Source organism: Microtus oregoni, unplaced genomic scaffold (genome assembly GCF_018167655.1).
Source record: "Microtus oregoni isolate MIOR12 unplaced genomic scaffold, Mior012 000090F_ref0000504, whole genome shotgun sequence".
In the NCBI taxonomy this organism is placed as follows: Eukaryota; Metazoa; Chordata; class Mammalia; order Rodentia; family Cricetidae; genus Microtus; species Microtus oregoni.
The window spans coordinates 356,025-373,341 of NW_024544599.1; the positions used below are offsets into that span (position 1 = coordinate 356,025).

Sequence of the window (17,317 nt, forward strand, 5' to 3'; positions counted from 1 at the left end):
ACACAGATATTTATATAGCTAGGCCCATAGGTACGTGGGGGTCCCATTCCTCTATTTGAATGCGCAGTAATCAGGGAGTGAAACTCTAGGATAGGATTAGAAGGATTAAGAGGTGTGGCCTTGTTGGAGAAAGTGTGTCACTGGGGTTGGGGTTGGAGGTTTTCAAAAGCCCACAGCTGGCCCTGTGTGACCCCTCCCCAACACCCCGTGGATAGGGATGGAGCTCAGTAGTTAAGACAGGAGTGTGGGAGGACAGTAAATGTTCCTGAGACCCTACGAGTAAAGCACATAATGGAGAGAGACTGTACCGGAGAACTAGAGAGAATCAGAGTCTTTTCTCTGAAAACAAGAACTTAAACTTCCTTTAAGGTCTCCCAGGGGCTCTTTTATCACCGAAATTGTTACCAGATCTCTTCCAGAACATTAACCCTCAGAACGGCAACTCGTTGCCCGGCAACCTCCCTAATGCTTCCGCGGTCTCCCTATGATTGGTTTAGAGCGGGCACTGCGCGTGACGTCACTGTGCAGCGCCGGAAGTGTCTGCTCCTCGAAGTGGGATTCCTGGGCCAAAGCTGCAGGCTGCGGAGCCGCTGGCTTTGGGCGGAGAGCAGGACTGAAGCCCCACCTGGGGCGGCGGGAGCGCGCGGGAGCGAAGGGACTGGCGGTAGGCGCGGGCCACAGGGCGGGGTCTCGGCGTGGCGACCTTCCCAGGTTGGCGTCCCGTTGCTAGGGCCGCCAGAAGAGCTCTGGGAACTTGGCTTAGAGTATTCTAACTGGGGTCTATTCGATATGTCTCCCTATTTTTTTTCCCCCCTATAGCGGTGTCTACACACTTCTTTCTTTTCAACTTCAACAACATCCTAGAGCTAAATTAGGTGCTTGCAAGTGGGTGGATTTGGTGATGGGATATTCGTGCAGATGGAAAGCAGCTTTTACTTCTTGATGAAGAAGGGAGTAAAAAAAAAAAAAAGAAGGGAGTGGGGTCTTCCGTTTTGGAGTTTGAAGGACCTTTGCAGATGGAACGCAGCTTCTTTAGCAGAGCACCTTTTGAAATTTTTTTTTGAATTTTCTGGATTTCTAATTAGAGAGTAAAAGAATGGTGACAGACGATTAGTCTTAAACTGGGGAAGGTGGGCACTGAAACCTGGTATTTGTAAAACAAAGAAGGTGTGGTTTCCTAGCATTACAGATACCCCCCCGGTTCTTTTTAGATAGCTGCCCAATGAAACCTAGGGGATTTGTATCGTTTTTGTTGTTTCTCCTTCTGCCATTGTGACCTAATGTGGGCATTCCACAGTTAGAGCGTTTCTGTATTCTGATGTCCACTTAGAATTCTGAGACAGAAACGTGGGGTGTCTTGGATAATTTTATATAAAGCGTTTTCTCCTCTTCATGTCGTCATTTAAAGAAAAAGTAGTCTAAAGGCGAAGAAAGCGTTTCCTTTCACAGACAACATGAGTCTGAGCTTGTCAGTGGTATTCTTCGAGGTGGACATTTTTTTCGGTGGTGGCGCACACCTTTAATCCCAGCAGTCGGGACGCAGAGGCCTCTATGAGTTTGAGGCCAGCCTGGTCTACAAGAGCTAGTTCCAGGACAGGCTCCAAAACCACAGAAACCCTGTCTCGAAAAACAAAACAAAAAAAATAAATAAAAATAAAAAATAAAAAAAACAGGCATATTTACTTTGCATTTTAAAATAAAGAGTAATACCTTTAGCAATTAAAAATATTTTTTAAAATATTTATCTATTTTATGTATATGAGTTCTGTCATATACATCATAAACTCTTTTGTCATATATGTATATTTCTGCATGCCAAAGGAAGAGATCAAATTTTATTATAGGTGGTTGCTGGAAATTGAATACAGGACCCCTGGAAGCGCAGCCCCTGCTATTAACTACTGAGCCATCTCTGTCTAGCCTTTTCATCCAGTAAGGCTTTCCCCAGCAGCTAATGGGAGCATATCCAGAAACCCACAACCAAACATTAGGGGTGTTCTGGGAGCCCAACAAAGAGTCAGGGAAAGGATTGTAGGAGCCAGAGGAACACCAGGGGAACGTGGTCCCCAGAATCAGCTAAGCAGAGTTCATAAGGGCTCACAGAGACTGAAGCAGCAATCGCACTAGGGTCTATGCATGTTTGTTGTGGTTGTTTAGCTTTAGGTTTTTGTGGGACTCCAAAAAGTGGGAGAGGTGGTGTCTCTGACTCTTTTGCCTGCTCTTGGGACCCTTTTCCTCCTACTGGGTTGCCTCATCCAGCCTTTATATGATTTTGTTTCTAGTCTTATTGCATCTTTTTTTTTTTTTTTTTGCCATGTTTGGTTGATATCCCTGGAAGGCCCGTTCTTTTCTGATGGGAAATAGAGGAGCAGTGGATCTGGAGGAGAGTGGAGGTGGGGTGTGGTTTGGAACCAAGACTAGGGAGAGGAGACTATGGTTGGATGTATTATGAGAGAAGAAGGAATAAATGAAACCAAAAATACCTTAAAAATAATTACTTTTGCCTACATGTTGTTACATGCCTTTAAGCATTCTCAGCATTTCAGAAATGTAGGCAGGGAGATCTCTTAGTTCAAGGCCAACCTAGTTTACACAGCAAATTCCAGGCCACCCAGGACTATATAACAAGACCCTGTCTAAAAGTCAAATACACCAAAGTACTATTTTGTAAAGATCCTAGGGACTTGCAGACCCCGAGCCTAGTAGAATCTATGAACTCCAGGTTCAGTGAGAAAGCCTGGTTCACAAAATGGCGAAGAGCAATAGCAGAAGATGCCCATGTCAACCTCTGCCCTTCATGACACACCTACTTTTCCACGTGAACCTCATATGTTACACACATGTGACACAGACTACATTGAATAACTAAACACCTTGGAAGCTACATTTTATAGATTCTGAAAGCTTTTCAAATGAAGGGATTTGTTGGCTTTTAAACTCGTTTAAATTAGAAAGTAGGGCAGAGGAGATGGCTCAGCTGGTTAAGAATCTGGTCACCTGCAATTGTCTGAGAACTCCGGTGGTTGTGGTGGTCTGTCTGTCATCTCAGCACGTGTGGGACACAGACAGGGAATCTCTGGCCCAGGCTCACTAGCCATACTAGCCCATAAGGGAAAATCTGGGCTCAGTGAAAGAAAGACCGTGCCTCAATGTATAAGATGGAGCACTATGGAAAAAGGGTGATAACCTTGGGCCTCCACACCCACATCTGTTTGTAACTGTTCGTTTTGGTCTTGTGTGTATGGCAGATCAACAGATTCTGAAATTGGTTCATTTCATTGCAGGGGTGAAAGGGAAGCCATGCAGAAATCCGAGTACCCTGGAGGTGTGCAGTTGAAAAACAGAACAACGGGTATAGAGCTCTGCTTTTTCAAAGGGAGAGGCCGGGCTTGTTAATGATGATACATTATCTGTTTTGTGAGGATACCAGATAGCTTCTCTTGCATATTTGTCTTTTTGTACTGATCTAATTTTTCCTCCAGGTAATTATGATCAAAGAACATCCTCAAGTGCACAAATAAAACACAGGACGACAGTTCAGCGGAGCAAATCCTCCTCATTAGCTAGTTCTCCTGAGGCTGCAAGAAGGGTTCATCCCAGGCCAAGTGACAAACTCAACCCTAAAACGATCAACCCCGTGAGTACAGATTCCTCAGGCAGTACATTTTCACAAGGAATAGGCACTTGTCTGATTATAGTTTAACCATTCATGACACAGGCCTTTAGCTGATTGCAGTTGGACCCTTCTGAATGCTCTCATGGAGTTCCTTTCTGCTAGTTTTCAGCTAGCTATGTTAATTTTGTTATGCTCTGAACTGTATGTCAGCTTTTTAACTTTCTGTCCTGCTTCCTAATGTCAGCGAACTAGCTTGCATTCGGTTGCTATGGGATTGATTATTCTTGTGCTTCTTTATTCACCTAGAACTCTTAACTATTCCTTTATGAACTACAAATTTGGTCCACCAGAAATCAGGATAGAATCCTCTGTTTAACAGAGGCATTGACAGTTTGGAGAAGTTACCCTGATTCTTTGACCTCTACATATCTATACTTGACTGAACAGCATGCAGGACAGACAAAGCTGGCTAAAAGTTAATGGACAGACACTCTCTGTCCTTTGCACCACTTCTATAATCCAGGAGATGCATTCAGATATTTGTTTGTATGACTTTTTCCTGATCTTTGGCTCTACCAATCCCTTGTGGCATAGAAATGTAAAGCCAGTTTGAAGAAGTTACATACATTCCCTGATCTGTACACATATGTGAATGGTTGATAGACATGTAGAACATACAATAATGGGTAGCCAATCCCAACCCCCTTAATCCTGAATTCCTGAATTCTTTATTCGTCCCTAACCTTGAGACTCAGACTGACAGAGGAAGTGGAAAGACATTTTGCTCTGTGTATGGTTCCAGCCACCTGCAAAGCTTTGAGGCAAATTAGAGATTGACAAAAAAAAAAAAAAAAACAAAAAAAAAAAACAAAACTCTACATCTTGGTTGTGTGTGTGGTCTTTTGTTTTTTCAGTCATGTGGCTGAGCAGGGATGTACACAAAATAACACACTGGGGGTTTGGAGGTTAGGTTTAAAAATTTTTTTTTTGCCTCTGATCTCTATAGGATTAAAGTGAAGGTATCAATAAATAGAGTTAGTGGTGATCTTTCTGTGTTTTAATTTCAGTTTGGTGAACAGTCACGAGCTCCCTCTGCATTTGCAGCTATCTACTCGAAAGGAGGTATTCCTTGCAGGTAAAATCAATATGATGCATAGCTGACTGTGTGGTTCAAAATAATTGCTTGAGATCAATATATTATTTAGTTTAACTTTGTTGAAAATGTATTTACTAGTGAGATTTAAATCAAGGTGACATTACCTTGACTGTTGTATTGGTATCGATCCCTGGACATTGTTGATTAAAAAATAAAAAACCTCAACTCCAATGTGTAATTACGAAGATCTGTAGTAGAACACCAAATAATTTCAGAAATTAAATTGACCTGAGTGTACACTTTTGATACAACTAATTTAAGCATTCATAGGCTTTTGCAAATTCCTAATCAATAGGCCCTGCCTTGCTGGTAATGTAAACATTGACAGTGCAGTGGAATATTATTTCTTAGTAAATATTTGATTCTGGATTTTCAAAACTGCATTTTTCTAAAATTTATCTTCGAATTTGGAGTGAAACATAAGCTGAAGAAGCTCCCTCCCCATCCCTCGAGACAGGGTTTCTCTATGTAACTGCTCTGGCTATCCTGGAACTCACTCTGTAGACCAGGCTGGCCTTTAACTCAACGTTTCAGCTGCTGAGATTAAAGGTGTGTGCCACTACCGCCTGGCTAAAGAAGCATTCTTGAGTTTATCATTACATTTTATACTTAGATTCTATTTTGAAGAGTTAGGGATGTAGCTCAGTTGACAGAGTGCCTCCCACCGTGCCTAAAGCCCTGAGTTCCATCTGCCAAGACTCCATAAACTTGGCATGGTCCTCTCTACCTATAATCCCGGTACTGGCATGGGGAAGCAGGAGGAAATTCACTCACGGCTTCATCGTGGACTTGAGGTCAGCTTACTCTACATGAGAAGCTGTCTTACATACATTGAGACTGAAACTTTGTTTTATTTTAAACTCTGGAGCTTCTTGAGTGCTTTTCCCTAGAGTGGTTGAAATTTGCTGAAAATGTAAAACCTTATTGCTTGCTGAGGCTATTGTCATTGTAACAGTGAAGAAGTCAGGCCAGAGAGCTGAATGAAACCAAGATGTCTGGGAATGACCAGTGGCTGGTTCACAGCGTGACGGTAGTGTTTGGGGATGACCAGTGGTCAGTTCCCAGCATGACGGTAGTGTTTGGGAGTGACCAGTGGCTGGTTCACAGCGTGACGGTAGTGTTTGGGAGTGACCAGTGGTCAGTTCACAGCATGACGGTAGTGTCTGGGAGTGACCAGTGGTCAGTTCACAGCATGACGGTAGTGTCTGGGAGTGACCAGTGGTCAGTTCACAGCATGACGGTAGTGTCTGGGAGTGACCAGTGGTCAGTTCACAGCATGACGGTAGTGTTTGGGGATGACCAGTGGTCAGTTCACAGCATGACGGTAGTGTTTGGGGATGACCAGTGGTCAGTTCACAGCATGACGGTAGTGTTTGGGGATGACCAGTGGTCAGTTCACAGCATGACGGTAGTGTCTGGGAGTGACCAGTGGTCAGTTCCCAGCATGACGGTAGTGTTTGGGGATGACCAGTGGTCAGTTCACAGCATGACGGTAGTGTTTGGGGATGACCAGTGGTCAGGTCACAGCGTGACGGTAGTGTTTGGGGATGACCAGTGGCTGGTTCACAGCGTGACGGTAGTGTTTGGGAGTGACCAGTGGTCAGTTCACAGCATGACGGTAGTGTTTGGGGATGACCAGTGGTCAGTTCACAGCATGACAGTAGTGTTTGGGGATGACCAGTGGTCAGTTCACAGCATGATGGTAGTGTTTGGGAGTGACCAGTGGTCAGTTCACAGCATGACGGTAGTGTTTGGGGATGACCAGTGGTCAGTTCACAGCATGACGGTAGTGTCTGGGAGTGACCAGTGGTCAGTTCCCAGCATGACGGTAGTGTTTGGGGATGACCAGTGGTCAGTTCACAGCATGACGGTAGTGTTTGGGGATGACCAGTGGTCAGTTCACAGCGTGACAGTAGTGTTTGGGGATGACCAGTGGCCGGTTCACAGCGTGACGGTAGTGTTTGGGAGTGACCAGTGGTCAGTTCCCAGCATGACGGTAGTGTTTGGGAGTGACCGGTGGTCAGTTCACAGCATGACGGTAGTGCTGTATTGTAAACTCATCGGTTACGGTTCAGGAGTTGCTCTGGGGAACAGTGAGAGGCCTTAATTCAGGACCTCTTGTAACCTCAGAGGGGACCATTTCATCTTCCTGTTCGTAGTTTTTTCTCTTTAAGGAGGAGTAAAATGGATTTGCCTCCATATTATTAGTGAGTGTTATCAGTGTTAGGTTAAGAAAATGTTCTCCATGAGCCTCACCTTTTCTCATTACTACCGGTTTTCATTTTCAGTAGCTTACCTACTTGTTTTAATTGTGTCAGAGAGCTCAGTGTAACATGTATATCAAGATTCTGAGAGAGTGACATGCTTAAATATAAATAAAAATATGCATAAAAAGGTTTACAATACACAATTACTAAACAGCTTTAGAGATAATGTGGGAAAATGAAGGATTGCTTATTTGCTTTCCTTTGTCCATGTCCTTACGAGTATGGTATACACTCCTGTATATCACAAAGTAATTCTACTGCGACTCTGTTCTGGCAAGAATACTGTGTTAAGCTCCCTACCTATAAATGCTTGCGGGGGTTCCTGTTACAGTTTCTGACTTTTGTATTTTAGATTGGTACATGGCTCAGTAAAACACAGATTACAATGGGAATGCCCGCCTGAAATTCTTCCATTTGACCCGCTTCTAATTACTTTAGCTGAGGTAAAATATTCTAGCTCTCCTGAGTGCTAATAGAAAAAATAATTTTGGAATTTCATTGTTACTTTGTAGCTTATAAGTACATCTCACTGTATACTTTTAAAATAAATATCAAGTAAGAGACACTAAAGTATTGGACTCTAGGCAAGTTATTGTGATTGTTATGTACATATGTGCATATATGCAGGACATTTTATATACACACATACACATATTATGTAAAATGAATGGTTTGAGCAGTCTTATAAAAATGAAGTTCTAACAGGGATTTATAGATAAATGAAGTGGATGGTATGTCGTACTTAGTTCTCTTTTAGACAGAAGTCTTTTATATAAAATATCAGAGCATGGTTTAGAGTAATCAAAGCTCGTGATACATTACATAATACAGATGATTAACGTCCACAAAGTGCTTTAATTTGTAGAGTCACTAAACGGCTTCTGCCTTTACATCCATCTAAAGTGTTTGTTTGTTGTGTGACTGTGCCATGGGAGTCAGAGGACCTCATGGAGTTGCTTTCTTCCTTACACCGGATGGGGTCAGGGAGTGAACTCAGATATCAGGCTTAGTTGGAATTACCTTTATGCAAGCTATCTCAGTGGCCGAGATCAGTCCTGTATATACCTGTGGTCCAGCACCAGTTCATGTGTGTCTGTACTGGGTAGCAGTTTCCTTTTTTCTTCTACCTAGTAGTGGGGAAGGAATACAGACAGACCACTGTTGAGATCCATTCCAGCTTTGACTTTTGATTCTCCATCTTGAGAATGAGTAAGAGCCAGGTATTGTCAGCACAGGTACTGAAATCCTTGGGGATGATTTACCATATTGGTGATTTTGTTTTAGAAAATATGGTAGGACAGTGGGAAGGGGACATTTGACCACTGTTTGGAAGCAGATACTCAGGCCAAATTGACAAAATATTGGAAATTGGCATTGGTGACATGACTTTGCATCTGGTTACTTAAACTTGTGCCACTGATAGATCCAAGGGCATTGCTCTTCCTTTCCTCTTTGCTTTGTTTGATCTTTTTCAAAAGTCAGATGGTCATTTTTTGTCCTGTAGTAGTGACTGGTAAGTCATGAGTGCAGACCATCCTTTTCTACCAGCTGGGAGGAAAGGCACTCACTATAAGCAGTGCTGTGTACAGGTTGTATTTTCAGATTGTGCCCCACTGTGAACAGTAGATAGTTCTGACACTGTCCCAGCCAATGCAGGATCTTCCTTCTAAATATCTTAGTGTATTTAAATGAGAAAGAGAGCCCTTGTATTAACTCAGCTGCTCGCATTGGGGCTCCAGAACAGAACAGGCACTGTGTACCTTCCTGTGCTTCAGTGTTTCCTAGGAAGCAGTGGTCCCTGTGTTTGATTGCTGCTGTATCTTCTCCCATCAGCTTTTCCTTTCCCTCCACCTCTCCTCCACTTACCTGTCCTTAGTGTTCCTTTTTTATCTCCTTAGTTTTTTCGTCCCTTTTTGTTACTCTGTTGATTTTCATTTTCTTGCTCTTTTTTCTCATTCCATGTGAGGATAGAGACTTCTGTGTCTTGGATCTTACATGATTTCTTGGTATAATTCAAACAATAATTGCTGGAATTGCTTACTGTGTTAGAAAGACATTAAGCAAACATGTCAGGAACATTGAGTTTTGTGGCTGTTAACATAATCAAATGGTAGGAATCACGTTTCTGTATTTGTATTGTCTTTGGCAGGGTCTGAGGGAGACAAAGCATCCTTATACCTTTGTGTCCAAGGAGGGCTTTAGGGAATTACTTCTGGTCAAGGGTGCTTCTGAAAAAGCTGTACCATTGCTACCTAGACTGAGCCCTGTGCTGAAGGCAGCTCTGGTAAGTCATTTACTAAACTGGACTTCATTATGCCCAGTCACATGATACGGATGGAAACTCTGATCCAAGAGAACACAGGCTGTTCCTCCCCTCCCCCATATTGCATGCAGATCAGTGCTTTACCTGTGGGTTTCTCAGGTATGTGCAATGTTAGCCCACTGTCACTCAGAGTCATGTAGTTATGCACTTAACCCCATAGAGGGTATCTCAGGGTCCTGGGAAGGAAGGGAAGCTTTTGGGTGATGAGAGGCGATAAATCTTAGTGAATGCTCTTAGCTGACGGAAGCTGCTCTACCTCGGATACAGCACATTCAAGCTTTCTCCTAAACTGTCTTTGTTGAGCGATTTCTAGGATTAAATGCTTCATCCCACTCCCCCCTCCACTTTCCCCCACCCTGCCTACTTTCTCCTAACCTGTCTTCCCTTTCATTTATCCTCATTCTGTCCCTTCACCTTTATTCCCTCTTGAGCCAAGGAGCATCTCATTCACATGTAAATGCATTAATTCTGTTCTGAACGTAGAAAGTGGAATGATACACAAAGGGCCATGGGAAAGGACCAAAAGAAAGAACCCAGGGAATCTTTCTGAGGGTTGTGTTGGCTTCAGTTCTTCCTGTTAACTGACCCCACAGGTCCATCCCGATGACGAAGTGTTTGAGAGAGGACTGAGCGCACTCGTACAGTTAAGTGCAGTCGTTGGCCCATCTCTGAATGGCCATCTGAAACTCCTGCTTACAAGTGTGAGTACTGCAGAGCAGACTAGCTGTGCACACGTCCCCACAACCGCAGTCAGCCGCTCGCCTAGCTCAAATCCACAAAAGGACGTTTTCTTGTCTTCGTGATAGCATCCCTGGCAGATACAACAGAATCATAGGAAAGGTTTGTTTGCTGTCAAAGTCTCCTAGGTGTCAGTCCTTCATGACAGGAAGGATGTGGTAGTGTGGACCAGGCGACTTAGGGCAGGAAACATGATGGGCACATAGGAGGGGCTCAGGGTTCCAGTAACCTTTCTCTCACACTTAGCCCCACCTCCCACTTCTCAGTAATACCCACATGAAGGGTCCAACAAGGATAAGTTCACTCCTTAGCTAGAGCCTCATGAGTCTTCTGGAGAAACCCTTCCCTGAAGACAAACCAAAGGCTTGTTTTATTTACCTGGGCATTTCTCTATCCAGTCACTATGACAGGCAGTGTTAATTTTACCCTAACCAGCAAGTGCAGATTAGACTAAGTAGCTCACAGACTAGTTTAAGTAGATAGTACCTCTCCAATATTTTCTAATGGATTACATACATAGCTGGATTTATGTTTATAATAAAAAGTGCTCTGTGTCATTCCATCAAACCTTTGTTGAATGTTTTTACAATGTTTACCTGAGAGCGTGGCTTGTTTTAGCTGAAGTGTCTAGGTGTTGCTCTCAGAAATACATGTATTTTATGGGAACACTGGTATTTCCCGACTCCCTCCATAGCACTGTCTCTGCTAGTGCCTGCGATTTTGTCCTCCTGCACATATGCTGTCCTTTGTAAACAGCTAGGGCCTGTTTAGAGCTTAACCAGAGATCAGTAACGATCTTGTGGTTTCTAGTGTGATTCCTCCATTAGTCATTGTTACTTTTCAACAATTCCCCCTGTTGTTGGGTAACATTTGCTCTGGAGGCATAACTTTCTGTCACAACTCTCTGCATGTTCTTACATGTGACAAAATGGGAAAGTGTGTCATGCTTTTGAAAACTTAATTTTTATGTGAGTTCACGTGTAGTTAGTTATGTGTCGGTTCAAAAGCATATGCATGTCTACGTATGCACGTGTGCATACACGTGAAATGTGAAGTGTGAAATGTCCAGAACCATCTCAGGTGTCATCTTCAGGAATACCGTCCCCCTGTTTTACCATAGGTCTCCTATTTATTAGAGCTCCCCAGGCAGGCTACATTGTCCAGGCAGTGAGTCCAAAGGAACCTTTTGCTTTCTGCACCCCCAGTGCTGGAATTAGAAACATAAGCCACCAGACCCAACTATTTTTTTAAATATTTATTTATTTGTTTATTTTGTATACAATATTCTGTCTGTGTATATGCCTGAATGCCAGAAGAGGGCGCCAGACCTCTTTACAGATGGTTGTGTGTCCACCATGTGGTTGCTGGGTATTGAACTCTGGACCTTTGGAAGAGCAGGCAATGCTCTTAACCACTGAGCCATCTCTTCAGCGCCCCCATACCCAACTATTTATGTGGGTCTTGGGAACTGAAGTCAGTCATTTCTTCAGCCCCAGAAATTGTGTCATTATAGCAGATGTCATAGGATAGGTAGTGCTTGAAATATCATAAATTTAACCTTTAATCAACTCACATATTGCTATAAGTAACTTTTAGTGAAATGTTTATTAAAACACACTTTGTATTCTTAATTTAAGACGTCCTAGCCAGGCGGTGGTGGCGCACGCCTTTAATCCCAGCACTCGGGAGGCAGAGGCAGGTGGATCTCTGTGAGTTCGAGGCCAGCCTGGTCTACAAGAGCTAGTTCCAGGACAGGAACCAAAAAGCTGCGGAGAAACCCTGTCTCGAAAATTAAAAAAAAAAAAAAAAAGACGTCCTAAAAATTATTTGTGCTTATGGCAAACTTTTTTTTTTTTTATTTTGAAATTTCCCCTTTCCCCAACCTTCAAAAGCTTTCCAAGAGGCTAACGGACAAAAAATTCAAAGAGCCCATCACCAGTGCCTTGCAGAAGCTGGAGCAGCATGGTGGGAGTGTAAGTAGAATGCCGCACCCGTACCCACACATTGTTTCTGTGCACTGCATGTGTACCCACACATTGTTTCTGTACACTGCACCCGTACCCACACATTGTTTCTGTGCACTGCATGTGTACCCACACATTGTTTCTGTGCACTGCACCTGTACCCACACATTGTTTCTGTGCATTGTACATGCAGGCCTGTTCAGAGGTTCAGTGTGTGGTTAGTTTATGTTAACTCATTACAGCTGCAAGGATAAATGTGAAAACGTCTAGTTTTCATCTTTCAGACTAAAATTTTCTCTTTTGTTGGGGTGGTGTAATTTCTAAGATGACTTTGGCAAAAGCAGCCCTGGGTAAATAAAGGCCTGTGCATGTGTGGTGGTCTTGGGGTCTTGGCAGTGTACTCTCACTAGGTTTTCTCTCTAATTTAGTTTAATGTTTTGTTTTGATGTATGAAAAGGTCAAAGGATGACAAACCTAGCTCAACTCTCAAAAAATGCTTTTTAAAAATTGCATATTTGTTTATTTCTGTACTTGGCTGTACTATAGAGAAATCCCAGGTCCTTATGTGTGCTAACCAGGTGCTTCCTGAGCTCCCCACACTCCTGGTTCTCCATTCCCTTTCAATCTGCCCTGTTTCCTTCCTCTGAGTTTTAGACTCTCCCTGTACATGGAAATGCCACTTCCACAGCAGTGCAGCACGTAGACATTCTTCAGGAGTAGCTCTGCCGGGCGGTGTTGGCACACGCCTTTATTCCCCACACATGGGAAGCAGAGGCAGGTGGAGCTCAGTGAGTTCAAGGCCTGCCTGATCTACAAAATGAGTTCCAGGGCAACCAGAATAGTTACACAGAGAAACCTTTTTTTTTTTTTTTAGAGTTGATCTGATTTTTTTCTCCCAACTTTTCAAGAGGAAGAATATGGACATATCATTATTATATGATATCAGCAAAATGAATTATATTCTCATGATTTCAAAGAAATATCGGGTAGTTAGCTTAATAATGTAGAACTTTCATTTTCCATATTTTCTAAATAATTAATTAGAAGAAATGTATATGATTCTGTACAGTGTTTCGCTGGCCATGCCTTAATCAGCTAATTCTGCTAATTTTAATAATCTTTGAATTGAATATATTGTGTTTGTGATGAGCACTTCATTTATGTGAAGGAACTAAGCCTCAAAAGGGTTGTTAGAAAATGTATTTGTGTGTGTGTGTGTGTGTTTGATTTTAAGCAGGAGATTGGTGTTCAGGCACTGAAGACATGTGTAGAACCGGCCCCTAGCCAGACCATTGTCTCCATTTCTGATGAAGTACTTACTTATCGATTCCCTTGATCACTCAAAATCTCAATCCCAGATGTATTGTCTTTTTCTCCCTGCAAAATCCAAGTGAATGGATGGTGAATTTTAGTCCATAACTCTCCCTAGTGTTTGTCTGCCTCCAGGAGACCTTTTGAGGGAATGGGTCAGGCAAAAGGGAAAGAACCATCATGGGACTTTTGTGGATATCTTTGTTGGATTGGGAAAGTAGTTGTATTGTGATGTAGATATATTTCAGAAGCCCAACATTGTTACTTGGAGCTCACCTGCAGAGGTTGTGGCCAATCCAAGGTTCTAGAGAGAGAGGGTGCCTTTGTTGTTACTCAATTTAATTAGCTTTAGATATTGCTAATACTAAGTTTACAGAGAAGGAGGGTTTGTGGTTACAAGGTATCTTAAATATTCCACAGTCCTCTTTACTGTTCCTTGTGTGTCCTATGTTGTATTTTAATAATAATTGCTGTCATTGCTAAAGAAAGTTTTCTAGGGGCTAGAGAAATGGTTCAGCACTTACTGCTTTTGCAGAGAACCTGTGTTCAGTTTTCTGCACCTTCGTGGTGATTAACAACCACCTGTACCTCCAGTTCGAAGGAGACAATGGGACCAGGAACTTTCCCTCATATATGAGCTAGCTTTTTTTTTTTTATTGAGAAAAGGAAAAAAAAACAAGTTTCCACCTCCTCCCAGCCTCCCATTTCCCTCCCCCTCCTCCCACCCTTCTCCCCCTCCTCCTACCCTTCTCCCCCTCCCCCCAGTCCTCTCCCCCTCCCTCTCCAGTCCAAAGAGCAGTCAGGGTTCCCTGCCCCGTGGTAAGTCCTAGGTCCTCCCCACTCCGTCCATATCTAGGAAGGTGAGCATCCAAACTGGCTAGGCTCCCACAAAGCCAGCACATTAAGTAGGTTTAAAACCCCATGCCATTGACCTTGGCTTCTCATCAGCCTTCGTTGTTCGCCATGTTCAGAGAGTCCAGTTTTATCCCATGCTTTTTCAGTCACAGTCCAGCTGGCCTTGGTGAGCTCCCAATAGATCAGCTCCACTGTCTCAGTGGGTGGGTGCACCCCTCGTGGTCCTGACTTCTTTGCTCATGTTCCCCCTCCTTCTGCTTGAAATGTATTTCCTATGGTAGGATGCCTTGCTCAGCCTTGATGCAGTAGGAATGAGTTTGCATTAACTTGATATGACATGCTTTGTTGACTCCCAAGGGAGTCCTTTCCTTTTCAGTGGAGGTGGGGGAGGAGTAGGTGAGGTGCGTAGAAGAGAGGTGGGAGGAGGGAAGGGGGAGGGAGGGGAAACTGTGGTTGGTATATAAAATAAATAAAATTTTAATAAAATATATATATGTATATATATGTACATAAAGTTTCTTCATTTGTAATGAACCTTTTAAAAAATTTGGGGGGGCCTGGAGAGATGACCTGTTGGTTAAGAATACTCCCTGCTCTTCCAGAGGACCCAGGGTCCATTCCCAGCACACACATGGTGGCTCGGTACGGTAGAAGATCCAAAACCCACTTCTGGACTCTTCATACACTCCACACATGTGGTGCATGGACATATATTCAGGCAAAACACCCATACACTTTAAATAGAAATACATAAAATCTAAACACATTAAAAAGCCAAGAATGCTTAGTATAGGAGTTTGCTCTTTCCTTTGACTATTATGGATTATAATCATGTGAAGGCTTACCTACTGGGGAAATGGAAACATTTGTTACACCAGAGACACTTTCTTATAAGGAATCGTTGCCAGTCTTACGATGAAGACATTTACAAATGTAGGATCTGGTTTTGTCCTCAGCAGCATGCTCACCTGTCTTGGGTAAGGCAAATGCCCCGCCCTTCGTTTCTCTCTGGAGTTGTGAGAACTGTGTCAAGTTCTCTGCTAAGTCCTCAGGAGCACTGGACTCACTTGGTCTCCAGCAGAGCCTCACAGGTAGACTTTGCTGGTTTCCCCCTGTGATCAGGATATTGGGTGCAGCAGTAATTAACCCCCGTGTGCGAGTAGAGTGCAGGGAAGATACATTAAACACTACCCTAACTCTGTACTGCTGCTTGGGTGCATGAAGGTTGTTATCTGTTTTATTTCCCTCAGGAAAATGCTCTCTGTTCATTCTGTAATTTTCGTTGTGCCCTTCGTATTACTTTGTTTGAATCTTGGATTCTTATTTTTTTTTGTTTTTTTAATTTTTTTTTATTGAGAAAAGGAGAAAAAAAAAACAAGTTTCCACCTCCTCCCAGCTTCCCATTTCCCTCCCCCTCCTCCCACCCTTCTCCCCCTCCCCCCACTCCTTTCCCCCTCCCTCTCTGACGGCTCTTTGAATCTTGGATTCTTAAGCAACACTTGTATAGTGCCTAGCAGGGTAACTGTGTTCTAATGACATTGCTTTCTTCTGTTGTCAGGGAAGTCTTATGGTCATCAAATCCAAGATCCCCACGTACTGCTCCATCTGCTGTTGAATAAAGCCATGCTGCTTACTCAGGCACTGCTGGAGGCTGCAGTGACCCTCTCCTGAGTTCGCTTTACTCTAACTCCCAGCACCGTTCGTTGGCTAACTAGGCTCGGAGGACCATGTCCAATCCAGAGGACTCATTGTGCAAGCTGTTTGTCAACACAAAGCACAGGTGCTAGTGGAAGGCAATTAAAATACTCGTGAAAAAGTTGATCTGTGAGCGTTCCTCATCTTGGTCATCTGTGTGAATTTATGGATCATATCTATGTGCATATTTTCCAATATATTTTTACTTATAGCCCTTCTAAAGATCACTTTATAGCTGGGCACTTATTTTATATGTTGGTTTTGGCCATTTCCTGGTTTTTATATTTATCAAGAATGAAACAATTTAAGATAGCAAGTAAACATTTGTGACTTCCCTATTAGCTAGGATGTGCAAATGTGTATTTTATAATGTGAAACGCTTGGGGGCATCTTTTCCTTCCTCAATATTCTAGTTTAGAAACCTTGTTTTAAATGTAAAAATTCGATTACAAGTATATTGTTTATTACAACTGTTAAAACTACCTGAACTTGAAGTGAATATTACTTCTACATTTTGTGGCCTGAAGATACGGATGATGTACATGTGCAGTTATGCAGAAATTAAAATCTTAAAACATGTATCCAGTGATACCCTAGTACTTCTTTGTTTTTCAGTTACTTTGTTATTGAAAACATAATTTATGGATGCAGCCCAGAGTTTCTCATGAGCTAGAAACTTCTGGATGATTCTTCAAGAAGAAGGAGTAGAGGAAGAGAAATAGAAAATGCGAGTGAGACCTTCAATCTAACTGGCAGGAGAGCGGCTACAGGAACTTAGATAGTCAAACCAAATCAAAATCATGGCCACACATTGGAAAACATTGGGCTAGGCAGTCACTGTGTTATGTGGCAGCAGCCACATGCCTTCTAAACACTGGATAGATGATACTGTCCCCACTTGTCTCCTACAGACATCTGGTTGACCCCTCTGCAATTCTTGTTTCAGATAGCTGCACAGCTGTCAGTTGATCGAAAGCAAGCAACTGCTGAGTCACCATATATAGACCTGGCCACCTGCGACCAGGGCCTTTGCTGCCTGATCCTGGGTCCTCTCTTTCCTCAGAGCTATAGTACCTTGTCACATCCTCAGACCATGCCTACTCTAGCAGCTGCCTGACCTCAGCCTTGCTTTGGGTTTTCTCTGTAGGCAGCACTACCCAAAGAGAGTGGCAGTCTAGTTTGAATCCAGTAGTTGAACTTGCTAGAACATAAAGACCTATAGCAGACACAATAGAGTAATAAACACTTTATTTTGCTTTTATTTTTCCGTTTGAGATAGAAAATGTGCACATTGAGTTTACACAAACACGCGATGGCAGGTTTCAGTGTACAGGTACTGTACTACTCTTAATTCCTACACTGGTGCTAGCAGGGCAACTCTCAACATCCTAT

The 17,317-nt window shown here is 43.0% G+C and overlaps 1 protein-coding gene across 1 annotated transcript; it reads left to right on the forward strand.

The window, feature by feature from the left end:
- The first annotated feature begins 529 nt into the window (after window positions 1-529).
- On the forward strand, window positions 530-17,183 carry Pacrgl (parkin coregulated like). The gene is made up of 9 exons (XM_041643761.1): window positions 530-664; window positions 3,285-3,352; window positions 3,483-3,637; window positions 4,684-4,751; window positions 7,392-7,482; window positions 9,189-9,323; window positions 9,956-10,063; window positions 11,993-12,073; window positions 15,789-17,183. Exons 2-9 carry the CDS (start codon window positions 3,301-3,303, stop codon window positions 15,843-15,845), a joined length of 747 nt encoding a protein of 248 aa, XP_041499695.1. The 5' UTR covers window positions 530-664; window positions 3,285-3,300; the 3' UTR covers window positions 15,846-17,183.
- Window positions 17,184-17,317: the final 134 nt, after the last annotated feature.